This window comes from Diceros bicornis, chromosome 5, assembly GCF_020826845.1.
Source record: "Diceros bicornis minor isolate mBicDic1 chromosome 5, mDicBic1.mat.cur, whole genome shotgun sequence".
Taxonomy (NCBI): domain Eukaryota; kingdom Metazoa; phylum Chordata; class Mammalia; order Perissodactyla; family Rhinocerotidae; genus Diceros; species Diceros bicornis.
In genome coordinates, this window is record NC_080744.1 from 96,182,615 (window position 1) to 96,200,443 (window position 17,829).

The 17,829-nt window shown below is 39.5% G+C and overlaps 1 protein-coding gene across 1 annotated transcript in view; it reads left to right on the forward strand.

The window, feature by feature from the left end:
- Positions 1–17,829, forward strand: part of LOC131406510 (endophilin-A3) — a 536,830-nt gene that overhangs the window by 300,858 nt on the left and 218,143 nt on the right. Inside the window, exons 12-13 of the mRNA XM_058542566.1 lie at positions 1,856–1,901; positions 11,173–11,409. Of these exons, the coding sequence (XP_058398549.1) occupies positions 1,856–1,901; positions 11,173–11,409 (283 nt within the window). The remainder of the gene's footprint in view (positions 1–1,855; positions 1,902–11,172; positions 11,410–17,829) is intronic.

The window sequence follows — 17,829 nt, forward strand, 5'->3', positions numbered from 1 at the left end:
ACAGGACCAATCTTCCTCAGCAACAAGAGGAGGATTGGCAACAGATGTTAGCTCAGGGCTAATCTTCCTCACCAAAAAAAAAAAAAAAAGGTAATGTCTGTATAATAATGTGAATATACTTATAATGCTGAACAGTATACTTAAAACTGATTAAGATGGTAAATTTTATGTGTATTTTACCACAATTAAAAGAAATTTTTTAATTCAAAACTACAAAAAAATAATGTCTGTATAATGAACTATTATGTAGTCATTAAAACAATTTTTCCAAAGAACTATTAATAAAATGGGAAAATGCTTGTTATATTAGATTAAAAAAAAATACAAAGTTGAATTAGCAGTATGATTTTACGTCTGTAAATAAATCATGGCAGAAACATTGGAAGATTAAACGCCAAAATATTAAGAGTAAAGGTCCTGGTGATGGGATTTTGAATGACTGATTTTCCTCCTCTATACTTCCTGTCACTTTATTAGTTTTCACTTACTCCTTTTGTGATAAATAAAAATAGAATCATCAGAAAGTGTGTGCAAAGAGTTATATATTACACAATAGCCTCCATCAATCATTTCATATAAGTTCATACTTAAATCATACTGGGAAAAAAATGATCTCCTCAGGTCCACTTCTTAAAAATTTCTGTTCTGGGCTGGCCACGTGGCGTAGCAGTTAAGTGCGCGTGCTCCGCTTCGGTGGCCCGAGGTTCGCAGGTTCGGATCCCGGGCACGCACCCACACGCCGCTTGTCAAGCCATGCTGTGGCGGTGTCCCATATAAAGCAGAGGAAGATGGGCACGGTTGTTACCCCAGGACTAATATTCCTCAGCAAAAAGAGGAGGATTGGCAACGGATGTTAGCTCAGGGCTAATCTCCCTCACAAAAAAAGAAAAAGAATTTCTGTTCTTCTAGGAGTAAATATTTTAAAACAATTGAAATAGTATCGACTGACTTTTAATGCAAGATGATGAGTTAAGCCTCTGTTTAGCTTTCCTCGCTCCAAATTTGCCATTGAATTGGCCAGGGAAACATAAAAGGTAAAAATATGTAACTCCATTGAAAAATTGGGAAACATACCATTAATAGATCAGATATCTTTAAGGAATTTATGTAAAGTACAGAGCAGCAGGCACTGCCTGAGGAAAGCACCTCCCAGATGGAATTTCAAACATCCAACGGGAACATCTGCCTGGAAAATGAGTGCCAGGGTCCCAGACCAAGTGGCTGGAGGGGAGGAAAGGGTATGTGGCAGTCGTCCTCGCAGGGTTCTCAAATCTATGTATGACTTCAGACCCTTCCAGTGTCAGTATCCCAAGAAAGCCACCCCAACACTTTCGTAGCGTCTGTTTAGTAAAGCCAATGGTTGAAATAAAAAATAGAAGCATTGCCTCATGCATATTACTAACAGAGACAGTTGCATCCGTTAGAGAAGGACGTGAGTGCCCAGCTAACTTGGGGTACCTGAGTAAGAGGAAGAGAAATTCCCCCACGGGGACATGCTACACAGATGCTTCTGCCTGTAGCTTTCCCTTCTTCCTCATGGAAGAAAATACACGTATGCACACGTTATACACACACACACACACACACACACACACACATGCATACACACACATTATATATTAATTTCAGTGGTTATATGGACCCCCGGGGTAAAAACTTCGTGTAAGTAATATTACATTAATTCAACTTTCTATTTAAAGTCACACTTCCATGAGACATTTTGGCCTCCTGATTCTTGAAAGTTATTTTTTAGAATTTAAACTTTGACTCTTTGAGGTAATGTGCACTCATAAAAGTTTTACCAGGGCCTTGTTTACCACTTCTATGAAATCATTATTCTCTTTTTTCCCCTCAGGAATTGTGAAGGGCAGAATATTCGATACAAGACATGCAGCAATCATGTAAGTTATGTAATAAAAACATACAATCCAATAAAATATGTTCGTGTTTTAAGTTATAATGTGTACTGTAAAGCTAATGGCCTCTTGGTACCCTTTGTGGAAAATCTGAATAGTTGTTTAATTGACAACAGTTTTGTATATCTCATACCTTCCATTTATACTACCTTTTTAGGACATTTCACACTTATGATCTAATTTGGTAAGTATTTAATAATTTCTGAATTCACAGAAACAACACATAATAACTATAAAGCCTTCAGAGTTCAAGGTGCTTTTATGTGCAGTATCTCAGCGACCCTCACACAGCCTCTGAGATGTAGGCACACGAGGGGTGGTTATGTCTCTTTTGTGAATGAGAGGCCTAGGGCTGAGGGAGGTGGAGTTCTTTTCCAAAGGCCACGTAGGAGCGCACAGACTGAACTGCTCTGGTGCTTTCTCCTGCTCTGAGCACCCCCGTCCTGCCCACGGCACGATGTGTTCAGGAGTGCTGCAGGTGATCAAGAAAGTCACACGCTAGGAAGGCTTATGAACCTTGCTCTTGTTCTACACTGATCAGCAATAAAAAACAAAATTCAGGTATTTTGCTTTGCAAATTTGAAATGCAAAATAAATATCAGAAAGAACCAGTCCTATTTTCTACACAAAACATTTCTCTTGTTAGTGATATGTACCCAAGTCAAAATGACAGAATTAAAAAGAAATTCCGAAAATCTGGAGATCTAGGTGAGATTTTTTTTTTTAATCCACTGTTCTCAATTGGTTGTAACTGATTTATTTTAAAAGTTTCCCTTCCTGAGGCTTTGTCCTCCTCTCTGCCTTCTGTGTCCTGGGCCAGTGGGAGACCGCAGTCCTGAGTGAGCGTTTCTGTTCCATAGACCCAAACTTTCCTTGGTGGGCAGCCCCAAGCTCTAGACTGGGGGGAGAGCAGGCAGTGTTAGCAAGACCTTTTGACTGCAGAGCTCAAGCCATGTTTTTGGTCTGTTTTAATCAGCTTTGAAGCAGAAATGTTTCTCTTTATCTTTCAAACTCGGGTGGGAAAAATAGGGGCTTATTTATTGGGCACTCAAACTGCAGTATCACCCAGCCCTGAGGCAGCCAGCCCACCATGTGCTGGGAGGAATTCAGATGTCCTATGACAGGATGGAAGTCAGAGGACTTGAGAGACACGTGTGTGCGTTGAGTGCTTAATGTAATGAGCTGGAAGTCCAGGTCAGGGATGAAGGAGGGAGAGAGATTGACCTGAGCTCAGACAAAGGCAGGCATTTAGGTGCAAACGTTGTCTAGCATTCCTTCTTAAACAAGCACGTGAATGCATTAGCAGCCTGAGGTGTTTATCCACCAGACTTGTAGACCTACTATCTTTTGCCTGAGTGCATTTTTTTTTTTAATTGCTGCTGTAACAAATTACCACTAATTTAGTGGCTTAAAACAACACAAATTTATTATCTTACAATTCTGGAAGTCAGAAGTCCGACATGGGACTAAAATTAAGGGGTCAGCAGGGCTGCATTCCTTCTGGAGGCTCTAGGGAAGAATCTGTTTCCTTGTCTTTTCCCACTTCTAGAGGTTGCCCACATTCCTTGGCTTGTGCCCCTTCTTCCATCTCCAAAGCCAGCAATATTGCATCTCTCTGACCATTTTTCTGTAGTCACACCTGCCTGTGACTACTGCTGGGCAAGGTTCACCCACCTGGATAATCCAGGATAACCTTCCCATCTCATGGTCCTTAACTTTAGTTAGAAGATGCTTCATGAAAAGTCTCTTTTGCCATGTAAGGTAAGATATTCACAGGTTCTAGGGATTAGGTCGTGAACATCTTTGAGGAGGGGGAGAGGGTGCATTATTCTCATTAGCACAATGGGACAGCTTGTCTTCTCAGGCAAATTGGTCTGGCAAATTCCTTGCAGTCCTTCAAGAATAAATTTCACAACACTATGTTATCCAGCAATACTCTGTGAGGCTATCTAGGGGAATTCATTTAAAATGCCCAGATCAAGAGATTCCATTCTACGGTTTCTATGTGTCTGTATCACTCTGCTCTAGCTAATTCCAAAAAGGCATCTTTTTCAACACAGGTGTTACAAAGGTCTAGGAGTATTGTGTCATACAGTGTAGACATAAAATGTAATCTACCAAAATTGGTGCATATTAGGTGCAATAGTTAGGACTTTGGTGTGCTTGAGTGAAGAACTGATGCCCCTGAGGCTCTGTGGGTCTTGGGAGGACCTGTGGTCGCTAACTGATGATCCCTCTGGGAGGATACTACAGAAACCTTTACCAGCTCTAGGCTGGTGAGAAATGGAAGCTTAGGAGGTGGGAGTTGGAGAGAGGACAGCAATATAACTGTTGCCCTTTTCTAGTTCTCAGAGTTGGAGTCCTTAGGGAGTCCTTAGAAAGATTTCATAAGAATATGGCATTAGTTTCTATGCTTGCCATTGCAAACTCAGTTTCCAACAAAATTCCTTGTAGGGAAATAAGGGCGAGTTGGTCTTCGACAGCTGTAGTGTGCAGGGCACCCCTCCATCTCCGTGTGCCAAGTGTCTGCAGCTGTGTATACTCAAACCCTATTGCAGATCAGAGGTGGATAAATGCATCCCCAGCGGCAAGGTTGATGGTCTGTAAGAAGTCTGTTCCTATAGAGGAGAGATTACGCAAGTATATTCCTGGGAATGTACCCACTCTTTTGAAGGAAGCTGCCTCTAGTGATTCCCAGACGAGGCACTCTTTTGAGGGAAACTTGCTTCGTGATTCAAAAATGCGCACATCTGTACATCTGGGGGCCTGAGTGCATCACCATCAATGGCCAAACTGTCTATCAGGGAGGCCTGCTGTGTGGAGGAGCAGAAGTCACGGCCGGTGAGCCCCGGAGACCACACGGTCACTTCTGTGCCAGAGATTGCTGATAGCTCTGTTCCTCCACGGGTTATCTGAAGGCTCAGGCTATCAGCCTCGGGACCATGGAATTTGTTGTATGTGTGTCAGCTGTCTAACTCCTAACCAAAATCAATAATAATAATAATAATAGCTCACACTTATTAACTACTTCCTACATGCTAGGCATTGTTCTAAGTGCCTTTTCATGAATAAACTAATTTAATCGTCATAATATCCCTACAATGTATGTGTTATTTTTATCCCCGCTTTTGCAGAGGGAAATTTAGGCAAACTGCCCAAGGTCACAGAGCTGAATTTAACCCATGTGTGTGTGCTCATGACCACTCGACTGCATCACAATGCCTCTTAGAAAGGAGTATGAAAAGGTCTCCAGCTCTGTTAGATAATGAAATGACACTACAGACAATGGCAACTAAAACATGGTCGCTTTTAACAACCCACGAGTGCGTGAACTGCAGAGGGAATTGGAAGGACTTTGACCTTTCGGACACCGTTGTAGAAACTCCAATCCCAGGAACAGTAGGCAGGACCTTCTGCATAGTCATAGTTGGCGAGGGACGAAGGTCAGGGAAGAGCAGGAAGGAGCTGAAGGAGAGGCAACTGAGGGAAGTCGCAGAAATAAAGTCCCCGCTGCCCAGGGTCTTCTCTCCCAGCAGCCCAGGGGGGATCCCCAGCATAGGGAGGAACTGGCTTAAGGACAGACCCTGACAGCTGTGTCACCTCAGCAGAAGACACCGGGCGGGGGGCAGGCACTCAAGGAAAGATTGAGTGTCCTTTTGTTATGAAGTCTGGATGTGATAGGGACATGCATTCGCATGCAGAGCCCCTAGAGGAAGAAATGCTACCCCCGGTGTCTGGGAACCCCTGCTTCACAGGGCAGGAGCGGGAGGCACCGCCAGGAATGGAGGAGCGCGCTCCCCTGCCTGAGGCATCAGGCTGTAGTTCAGTTGCTGTCCCCGGGTTCATCCTGGCAGGGGAGGTGGGGCTTCGGGCTGAAGGCTCTGAAAGATGAGGGGAACAGAGCATGCCTGTGTGCAGTGCTGGGGCTCCTAGGGAGCTGCCTCTTCAGACATAACCTGATCAGCACTCAGCATAGACCCTCACAGCCAGGGCCCGGCTCCGGGGGCCTCACTAAAGAATTATTGTTATCAGTGGTATATCAGAGCAAATGGAGAATTTCCAAGGGCAGTCACAGGTATCAGCAAGGTGATCTAATACTGAATTCACTGACTACTCATATTTTTTCACACCTGAGCTTATGAGATTAAAGGCAATGCTGGAAGAGGGCAAAGGGAAAATATCTTTAAAATTAGTGTGTCATAATTTGGTAACAGCATTTTGTAGCATGAACACATTTTTATATGAGCACAGAGGGAGGCATGGTTGATTCTGCACTGTGGGGTCCCTGGGCTCCCTGACAGCTTTCCAGAAGAGGTGACATTTGATGTGACCCTTGAGAGATCCTTTATCCTATGGATGCTTTGAATGGCTGATTTCTGACGGTTTTCTCTTAGAGGGTTCTTTTCTTCCCGTCGCCATTGCTCCTACTTTGGGCAAGAGCCACTTCCTCTCATATCTGTCTCAAGAACTTCATCCGTCCTGCCATCACACTGGTCCTCAAATGCCACCTTTTCGATGTCACTCCCCTCTGTGGATCCTTATTGCTTTTAATTCTCCTCACTTGCATTCAAGGACTTCCAGAAGTTGGTTAGATTTCTCTCTTGTTCAGCTCAGAGCTTTCACCCTTGCTGGACAAGGCTGTGCCTCATAGAGACTAATTTGTTTCTGCTGTTTCTCTTTTGCTTATGTTGTTTCTCATATCTCATATCCCTAGTCACGTCACACCATCTTTTAAATCCAGTCTGAAATGTCCCTTTTCCATGATGCATTGTTTGCTTACTCTAGCTTATAGTGGTCACCTACAATAATTTATTTTTGTGCTAGAAATTTTGGCATTCGTTATATAAGAGGATCATGAAATTTAACTCATGCTGCAATTTGGATATGAAGATAAAGTAAAATGTTAGAATTTGCTTATGTGAAAATCGTATTTCTCCTACTTACTGGTTATGTGGGGGAAAATTAACTAAATATCTAATCCAAGTTAAAGCTTGGTCCAATCCTATTATATAAATTATCTCTTAGGTAATGGTCTGTCTCTCTTGCATAAAAATACTCAGTTTATTAGATAATCTCCCTGTCTTGGCTTCTCTCCCTAAGTTATCCATGAGAATGGTTTATGTATCCTCATGGCCTTAGGAGGGAATGGAGAACCCTGTCTTCAGGATGGTCCTTGAATGGGTGCTGGTTGTTATCTGCTGTCCTCCTCCTCCTCCCTCCTTTCCTTCGTCTCCTCCTCCTAATCCCTCTCCTCTTTCTTCTTCTTCTACTTCTTCTTTTCTATGCTTTCCAGGCTGGCTACCCCCTCCTGACTGAGTCAAGTCTTTCTGATCTAGGATTTATTCTTTCCTTATTAGATCTACTCTTTCCTTTTTAACTCCATTTAGTCAATTTTAATTTAACTCTTGGATAACAATTTTATTTCCTTCATTGCAAAGTCCTACAGTAAGTCTACAAATACCAATAATAACCTACTTTTTCAATGTATTTCATACATGTAGATGCTACATCTCCAATAAGATAACAAGCTCACCAAGTGGCAGTGGTGGATTATGTTCTACTTCCGTGTTCTCCACAGCGTGTAACCTAAGCAAGGCCCATAAAGTATATTTAATAAATAAGTGTTGTCTTGAACTTAACTGATATGAAGAAATGCTACTCAGGGAAAGGAAAGCAGAAGAATGTTTGGCATTCAAGCTTCCTAAATGTCAACTGAACTATTTAAGACACAAGAATCCCTAGATTGTCTTGAGCCAGGGCATGGGACCCAGCTGAACCAGACTACACAGTCATACTGTTGACATTGGAAGAATGCCAAGTAAATGAAAGCATTTAATGTAAGTGGTCAATGTCCCCCAAGATTACTAGAAAGCAGTATTATATAATGGAATGCTTGTTACTTTGGAAATCAGTCTTGGCTCTATCATATTCTAGTTGTGTGTCTTTGGGATAGTGACTAAAGACTTTCTAGATCACAGTTTTCTCCATTTATAAAAACAAGGGTAATGATAATCCTGACCTGCCTAGCTCAAAGAGTGGTGGTGAAGAAAAAAATGTCGGTAATAATCCCTGGTAAACTAGAAAGCATTATCCAGATGCAGGGCTGTCTTAATCAGGGATCATCGTTTGCTAAGAACAGAAGCCCACTTAAATTAGCTCAAGAAAAATGGGATTCACTGGATAGATTAATGGAACTTAGGCATAAGCACACATTGCAGGCCTGGACCCAGGAACCAGAAAGTGAGGAACCCAGGTTCCTTACTCCTTCTATTGAAACACATGCTTTATCATCTTTCCTTCTTTTATGTCTAGCTCATTCTTTGCTGTGGGAACTGACTTGCTTTGCTTCAACATGCATCTCATAAAAGAAATGACTGGCCCAGCCCCAGATTGATGTGAATTCTCAGCTCTGGCTCTTTTGTTGCTCTTCCAAATTTCTGGGAAAGATTGCCATGGCGTGGACCAGATGTTTGCCTCTGATGAAATCAGTTGGCTGTGGCGAGGAGGCTGGTCACATGCACAAACTTGGCCACCCTTTTAGCAAAGACTAAGTTTAGGCTGGCATCCTGCGCTGTCTTCTGCTAATTAACCCTTGTTTATTTTATGAAACTTCCTTGGTTTATGGAGTTCAAGGCAGTCAAGGGCCAGACAGCCAGCACTTTCATCCTTAGAGCATGCTGAGGGACACTGGGTGAGCCTAACACAAGGAAAGTTGTTTTCACCCTGCTGTCTTATGCTCTTGGGTTTGGGCTTCAAAGCGTGAGATATAGAGAAAACTGGCCATGGTTGAAGGAAGAGGAGGCCACATAATTTTATCACTGATGATCTTTCTTCTGGTCAGATGGAAGACACAGTCCTCATAAGAGAGAAAGGTCGTCCAATTTCAGTTTTCTTCAGTTTGACTCTTTCTTCCATACGTGTGACCTGGGTTAAGGTTTAATCTTGCTAAAACAAGAAAAATGTGGACACAATGTAGGATGTTGGAATGATTCACAACAAAGTAATACAACTCATCCCAGGGGAAACTTTATTTATTAATTATATTTTATTTATTCCCTACATACTTGCAAAAAGGATCTGAGGCAATTTATAAAGGCTGAAAGTATAAACACAGTGAAATACAAAAGTCAAGTGGTAAAAAGGGGAGAAATGGAAGAAATTATATTTTAAATTTCTGGCTGATAATTTATTAATAGCAATTTGCAGAAAAAATAAAGTTAGTTTTCTGCCTTATCCTATACATCAAAATAAATTCCAGATGTAACCAAGAGTTAAATATAATTGCTAAACTATAAAGGAGCTAGAAAAATACACTTAAGTTTTTATCTGTTCTTAGGGCAGGGTGGGAAAAGCATTTCTAGGCTCATTTATAAAGAAACCTTAAAAGGAAATAATAGAGCTGACTACATAAAAATTTAAAACTTGGCTTCACAAAGCACCAAAAACAAAATTAAATGGGGAAAATATTTTCAATACAAATGACAAAGAGCTGATAACTTCACTATGAAGTTTAATAGTTTTTTGTGTTAAAAATAATAAAAAGACGGGGACCAGCCCCTTGGCATAGCGGTTAAGTGCGCCACTCCGCTACTGGCGGCCCAGGTTCGGATCCCGGGCGCGCACCGATGCATCACTTGTCTGGCCATGCTGAGGCGGCGTCCCACATACAGCAACTAGAAGGATGTACAACTATGACATACAACTATATACTGGAGCTTTGGGGAGAAAAAGGGAAAAAAGGAAGAGGATTGGCAATAGATGTTAACTCAGGGTAGGTCTTCCTCAGCAAAAAGAGGAGGCTTGGCATGGATGTTAGCTCAGGGCTGATCTTCCTCACAAAAAAACAAAACAAAACAAAATAATAATAAAAAGACAAAGGTTCCAATAAATAAATGAAGGGTAGAAAACAAGAAATTTTTGAAGAATTAATATAAAAAGCAAATATACATGAAAATATGTTAAACCTAAATAATAAAAAGGAAAGGCAAATTAAAACAATAACATTCTATTTAACACTTATGATTGGAAAAATTTTAGAAAACTGTAATATGCAAACTGAGAAGAGGTATTGAGAAAAGTGAAGTCATATAGCCTGATGATAATAATAATACCTTTCTGGCAGGCAACTTGGAATATTTTGAAAAACCCATGAAACACACTTACCCTTTTTCTCAGAAATTTTATTTCCAGAAATTTGTCCTTGGGAAATAATCGAGGAATTGAGTAAAGATTTAGGTACAAGAATCTTTGTTATTTATTCTTTTTTGAATAGAAATGATTTCCCAAAGTTTTACAATGAATATTTATTAGTTTTATAATGAGAAAAATATACAATAATATATTGTCTTTTCTGTATCTATTTTCTTTAATTGGGAAGTTTGTATACCAAAAGTTGATTTTGAAGAGTAAAGTAACACTTTTTGTCATCCAGCATCTTGCTTTGGAAATATCTGATGGAAGGGATCAGTAATTTGTAAATTTAGTAAAAATAGCCCTGAGTCATCAGGACTTGTACAAACACTTTTTACTGTTATTGCAAGAGCTCCCTGGGGTGTGAACCTAGAATTTATTTGCTTTTGTTGTAGACAGAATTTGAACAAGCTCCGGTGTCTCTTTCCCATCCTGCAGCCAGTGGAAGGCAGGCGCTTGGTACAGGCGAAGAGGGTTGCCTGGGGGCGTGGCAACTAGGGAGGAAAGTAGGTGAAATCAGCAACAATAACAAAACAGAAACAAAGAAACAAGCACCAGTACTCATAAAAGCACAGCAGTTTGGGGCCGGTTAACATAGGAGCAAATAATCTTTCACATTGAAATGGCTTTTGAAGGCATGGATGATAATTAATATTCCCTATGAAGACCTTGAGTCACCTGGAAAAATTAAAAGCATTCCGTTTCTCTTGTTTCGAAAAGGAGACTGTGTAATGCATTTGAAAATTTATATCCAAGATGGTTAAAATAGAGCAAAATTTGGCATCTAAATATAGTAAGCTTTAATAATCTGGCAAAAAATACCTGGGTGGAAGCATGATCAGAATAAATAAGGTGATCCCCTCTATAGATGGTTATTGCAGAGGTCCCAGTAGAATTCCACAGCTATAGATTCAGTTTTAAATTTTTTAAAAAATGAAGGAATGAGGTCACTCCCAGGAAAGAGGCAAGTGGGGTCTGGACTCCCGGGACTCTGATAAACTTGTTCGGCTTCCACTGGCTCATCTCACTGGGTGATGTACATGTGGCCCTTGTTCTCCACCTCCAGGACTGCCCTCCGGATGCAGAGGACTTCCGAGCCCAGCAGTGCTCAGCCTACAATGACGTCCAGTATCAGGGGCGTTATTATGAATGGCTTCCACGATATAATGATCCTGCGGCCCCCTGCGCGCTCAAGTGTCATGCACGGGGTCAAAACTTGGTAGTGGAGCTGGCCCCCAAGGTACTGGATGGAACTCGTTGCAACGCTGACTCCCTGGACATGTGTATCAATGGCATTTGTCAGGTAAGCCACACCTGCTCCCCATGCCCTTCGTTCAAGGATGTGCCATGCCTGCTCCCAATAAAGAGAATCCTTTTCTTTTGTACTTTTTTTCACACAGATGAAATATTGTTCTTGATAATTTTAATGTAGAAAATATTTTAGAGAGTATTACTCACCTTTAAATTATGTTTTATTTGTTTAAAACAGTGCTAATTTTCCCCATCTAGAATCAAAAGATTGCAATATATGACCTCTTGTGATTCCTCTAGGTCAGTGGTTCTGCAGCTTGAAAGTCCATCAGAATCACCTGAAGGACTTGTTAAACAGCGTGCTGGCCCCCAACCCCAGAGTTTCTGATCCAGTAGGTCTGGGGTGGGGCCCGAGAATTTGCATTTCTAACAAGTTCCCAGGAGATGCTGATGCCACTGGTCCAGGGCCTCATTTTGAGAAACGCTGCTTTGGAAGGGTAATATTGGTAGGTTCCCTGAGCTCTCTTATTAAAATTAATTCATTGTTTTGGGTCTTTGGGAGCAATGACTTATTTATTGAAAAATTAGCAAGAATGCATTCCAGCAGATTTTTCAGAGTGGACTTTGTAGAGCTGTGACTGAGGCATAGTGCACCATGGCTTGTAAAGGTGTGAGGATTCAGGGTACCGGTTGCTGAGAAGACACTGCGGAGAAGGCAGGAAAGGAGAAGATTCCACCCCCATTCTTTTGATCTCTGGAAAAAATTTACATAATAATGAATGTCTAGTATGCCATTTATCCTCTTATTTTCATAACAAAAACAGTGGTAACAACAGCAAATGAGCAACCTGACCACTTACTGAGTGTCAGGCACTACCCTGGTCTCAGACTTCACACGCTCAGAGCCGAACCTTGATCTTGCTCCTCACACTAGCTTCTCCTTCCTCCATCCCTTCATCTAGAAAATGGCCCCCAGTTGCTCAATACAAAACTTTGAAGTCATTCTTGATTCTTCTCTTTCAACCCGCACATCTAATCCATCGCCAGCTCCTGTGAATTCTACTTCCGAAGTCTGTTTTGAATCCACCATTCCTTTCTGCCGCCGCTGACTTCTTTCTTAGTCTAAGCCTCCATCAACTCTGACCTAAACTACATTAATAGCTTCCTGTTCTGATCTCCCAACTTCCATCGTTGTCTCCCTCAGATCCATTCTCCACACAGCAGCCAAAGTGACTGTCTTAAAATGTAAATCAGTTTGTCGCTCCCTCCACCAAAATCCCTCAATGGCTTGTCATTGCATTGGTGATGCAATCCAGGGTTCTTGCTTGCCTTTCCAGGCTCTCCCTGAACTCTTCTCTCTCCCTCCCGACTCTTTTTTTAAATAGACTTAATTTTTTAGGTTCACAGCAAAATTGAGTGGAAGGTACTGAGATTTCCCATATATCCCCTGCCCCTGTATACACAGTCTCCCCCATATGTAACTCCCACTCCATGGAGGTACATTTGTTACACTCTATGAACCTACATTGGCACGTCATTATCACCCAAAGTCCATGTTTACAGTAGTGTTCACTCTTGCTGTTGTACATTCTATGGTTTTTGACAAATATTTAATGACATGTATCCACCATTAGAGTATCTTACAGAGTAGTTTCACTGCCCTAAAAGTCTCCTGTGCTCTGCCTATTCATCCCTGTCTACCTCCCTAACCCCTGGCAATCACTGATCTTTTTACTGTCTCCACAGTTTTGCCTTTTCCAGAATGTCATATAGTTGGAATCATACAGTATGTAGGCTTTTCAGATTGACTTCTTTCGCTTAATAATACGCATTTAAGTTTCCTCATGTGTTTTCATGACTTGATAGCTCATTTCATTTTAGCACTGAATAATATTCCGTTATCTGATGAACCACAGTTTTTTATCCATTTACCTACTGAAGGACATCTTGATTGCTTCCAAGTTTTGGCAATTATGAATAAAGCTGCTATAAACAGCCATGTGCAGGTTTTTATATAGACACAAGTTTTCAACACATTTGGATAAATACCAAGGAGAGCAATTGCTGTATCACGGTAAGAGTATGTTTAATTTTGTAAGAAAGTGCCAAACTGTCTTCCAAAGTGACTGCCATCTTGCACTCCTACCAGCAATGAATGAGAGTTCCTGTTGTTCCACATTATTGTCAGCATTTGGTGTTATCATCGTTCCAGATTTTGGCCATTCCTATAGGTGTGTAGTGGTATCTCATTGTTGTTTTAACTTGCAATTCCCTAATGACATATGATGTTGGGCATCTTTTCATATGCTTATTTGCCATCTAAATATCTTTTTTGATGAGGTATCTGAACTCTTTTGCCCATTTTTTAATTGGGTCGTTCATTTTCTTATTAAGAGTTCTTTGTATATTTTGGGTAACAGTCCTTTATCAGACGTGTCTTTTGCAAATATTTTCTTCCACTGTGACTTGACTTCTCATTCTCTTGACAGTGTCTTTTGCAGAGCAGAAGATTTTCATTTTAATGAAGTCCAGCTTATCAGTTATTTCTTCCAGGGATCATGCCTTGGTACTGTATCTAAAAAGTCATCACCATACCCAAGGTCACCTAGATTTTCTCCTAAGTTATCTTCTAGGAGTTTTAGAGTTTTGTGTTTTACATTTAGGTCTATGATCCATTTTAAGTTAATTTTTTTGAAGAATGTAAGTCTGTGTCTAAATTCATTTCTTTTTTTTTTTTAACATGAATGTGCAGTTGTTCCAGCACCATTTGTTGAAAAGACGATATTTTCTCCATTGTTTTGCCTTTGCTCCTTTGTCAAAGATCGCTTCACTATATTAATGTGGGTCTGTTTCTGTGCTCCCTATTCTGTTCCATGGATCCATTTGTCTGTTCTTTTGCCAATACTACACTTGTCTTGATTACTTTAGCTTTATGGTAAGTCTTGAGGTTGGGTAGTGTTAGTCCCCTGACACTGTTTGCCTTCATTATTGTATTGACTATTCTGGATCTTTTCCCTCTCTATATATAAACTTTAGGATCAGTTTGTTAATATCCACAAAATAACTTCCTGGAATCAAGTTGAGAAGAACTAACATCCTGACAATATTGAGTCCTCTTCTCCACAAACATGGACTATCTCTCCATTTATTTATTTTCATCAGAGTTTTGCGGTTTTCTTCATATAATTCTTGTACAAAATTTTTGTTAGACAGTTGTTTCTATCTTCATGAGAAAAAATGGTCTGTAGTTTTCTTGTAACATCTTTGTCCATGTTTGGCATTCAGGGTAATGCTGGCCTCATAGAATGAGTTAAGAAGTAGTCTCTCTTTTTCTATCTTCTGGAAGAGACTGTAGAGCATTGGTATGATTTCTTCCTTAAATAATAATTTGGTAGAATTCACCAGTCAACCCATCTGGGCATGGTGCTTTCTGTTTTGGAAGGTTATTAATTATTGCTTCAATTCCTGTAATAGATATAGGCCTATTCAGATTGTCCATTTCTTCTTGTGTGAGTTTTGGCAGATTGTGTCTTTCAAGGAATTGGTCCATTTCATCTAGGTTATTATAAATGATATGTAGGCATAGAGTTGTTCATAATATTCCTTTATTATCCTTTCAATGTCTGTGGGATCTGTAGTGATGTCCCCTCTTTCATTTTTGATATTAGTAATTTAGTAATTTGTATCTTCTATTTTTTTCTTAACCTGATTAGAGACATTGATTTTATTGTTCTTTTCAAGAACTAGCTTTTGGTTTTATTGATTTTATTTATTGATTTTCTATTTTCAATTTCATTGATTTCTGCTCTAATTTTTATTATTTCTTTTCTTCTGCTTACTTTGGATTTAATTTGCTCTTTTTTTTCTAGTTTCCTAAGATGAAAGCTTAGATTATTGATTGTAGATCTTTCTTCTTTTCTTACATATGCATTCAATGCTGTAAGTTTCCCTTTAAGCACCGCTTTCACTGCATCCCACATATTTTGACAAAATGTGTTTTCATTTTCTTCAAAATATTTTGAAATTTCTTTTGAGATGTCTTCTTTGACTCATGTGTTCTTTAGAAGTATGTTGTTTAATATCCAAGTATTTTGAAAATTTCCAGCTATATTTCTGTTAATGATTTCTAGTTTAATTCCATTGTGGTCTGGGAGCAGACAGTATATGATTCTTATTCTTTTAGATTTGTTAAGGTGTGTTTTATGGCCTGGAAGGTGATCTGTCATGGTGAATGCTCCATGTGACCTTGAGAAGAATGTGCATTCTGCTGCTCTTGGATGAAGCAGTCAAGAGATATTAGTTATATTTAGTTGATTGATGACACTGTTGAGTTCAACTATGTTCTTACTGATTTTCTACCTGCTGGATCTGTCTGTTTCTGAGAGAGGGATGTTGAAGAGTCCAACTATAATCGTGGATTTATTTATTTTTCCTTGCAGTTCTGTCAGTTTTTGCCTCACGTATTTTGACATTCTATTGTGAGGAGCATACACATTGAGCGTTGTTACGTCTTCTTGTAGTGTTGGCCCTTTATCATTGCATAAATGCCCCTCTTAAATCTGATAACGTCCCTTGCTCTAAGGTCTGCTCTGTCTGAAACTAATATACCTGCTCCTGCTTTATCTTGATTAATGTTAGTATGCTATATCTTTCTCCATCCTTTTTCTTTTAATCTATATGTGTCTTTATATTTAAATTGGGTTTCTTGTAGACAACAGATAGTTGGATCTTGTTTTTTTAATCTACTCGGACAATCTCTGCTTTTAATTGGTACATTTAGACCAGTGATGTTTAAAGTGATTGTTGATATAGTTGGGTTAATATCTACTGTATTCATTACTGTTTTCTATTTGTTACTCTTGTTCTATATTCCTATTTTTATTCACTCTTTTTCTGCTGTTTGTGATTTTAAACATTTTATATGATTCCATTTTCTCTCCTTACTTAGTATATCAGTTATACTTCTTTTTTTTGCTTTTTTTTAAGTAGTTGCCCTATAGTTTGTAATATACATTTACAACTCATCCAAGTTCACTTTCAGATAACACTATACCGCTTCATGAATATAGAGAAAATACCCATGACAAAGTAATAGTAAAAAATCTTAATTCTTCCCTGCATCTCTTATGTTCTTTCAATCATTCATTTCACTTATATGTAAGCATGTGTATATATATATACACACATATATATATACACACACATATATATATACATGCACACATATGTACATATATAAGCATACATAGTTGAACACATTGCTATTATTATTGTGAATAAACTATTATGTTTTAGATCAATTAGTAATAAGAAAACTAAAAGTTTTTATTTTACCTTCATTTATTCATTCTTCGGTACTCTTCCTTTCTTTATATAGATCTGAGTTTCTGACCTATATCATTTTCCTACTCTCTGAAGAACTAGGTCTACTAGCAACAAATTCCCTCAATTTTTGTTTGCCTGAGAAAGTCTTTATTTTTCCTTTACTTTTGAAGGATAACTTCACAGGGTACAGAATTCTAGGTTGTTTTCTTTCTCTCAACACTTTAAATATTTCCGTCTACTCTCTTCTTGCTTGCATGGTTTCTAAGGAGAAGTCAGATGTGATTCTTACCTATGCTCCTCTATAGGTAAGATGTTTTATTCCTCTGGCTTCTTTCAAGATTTTTTCTTTATCTTTGATTTTCTGCAGTTTGAATATGATATGCCTAAGTGTAGTTTTTTTGGCATTTATCTTGCTTGTGTTCTTTGAGCTCCTGGACCTGTGGTTTTGTGTCTGATATTAATTTGGGGGAAATTCTCAGTCATTATTGTTTCAAATATTTCTTCTGTTCCTTTCTCTCTTTCTGATATTCCCATTACACATATGTTACACATTTTGTATTTGTCCCACAGTTCTTGGATGTTCTGTTCTTTTTTTTTTTTTTCAGTCTTTTTTCTCTTTGCTTTTCTGTTTGGGAAGTTTCTATTGACATATCCTCTAGCTCAGAGATTCTATTCTTCTCCCTTTTGTGCTGCTTTTACAATTCTGCCAAAATGCCAGAAAGCCCTTGTACATGCTGTTCCTTACTGCCTTCTTTTTTTTTTTTTTAAAGATTTTATTTATTTATTTTTTTCCCCCCAAAGCCCCAGTAGATAGTTGTATGTCATAGCTGCACATCCTTCTAGTTGCTGTATGTGGGACGCAGCCTCAGCATGGCCGGAGAAGCGGTGTGTCGGTGCGTGCCCGGGATCCGAACCCGGGTCGCCAGCAGCGGAGTGCGTGCACTTAACCGCTAAGCCACGGGGCGGCCCCTTACTGCCTTCTAATTATGCTGCTGGCTGCTGTTACTCGTCTCTATGGTATCAGCTGAATATCACTTTCTTAAGAGGCCTTCTGTGGTTACCTAAATTAGTTCTCCTGGTTCTATTATAATACCTTTTAATTGTAGTTATAATATTTTATAATTACATATTTATTTGTGTGATTATT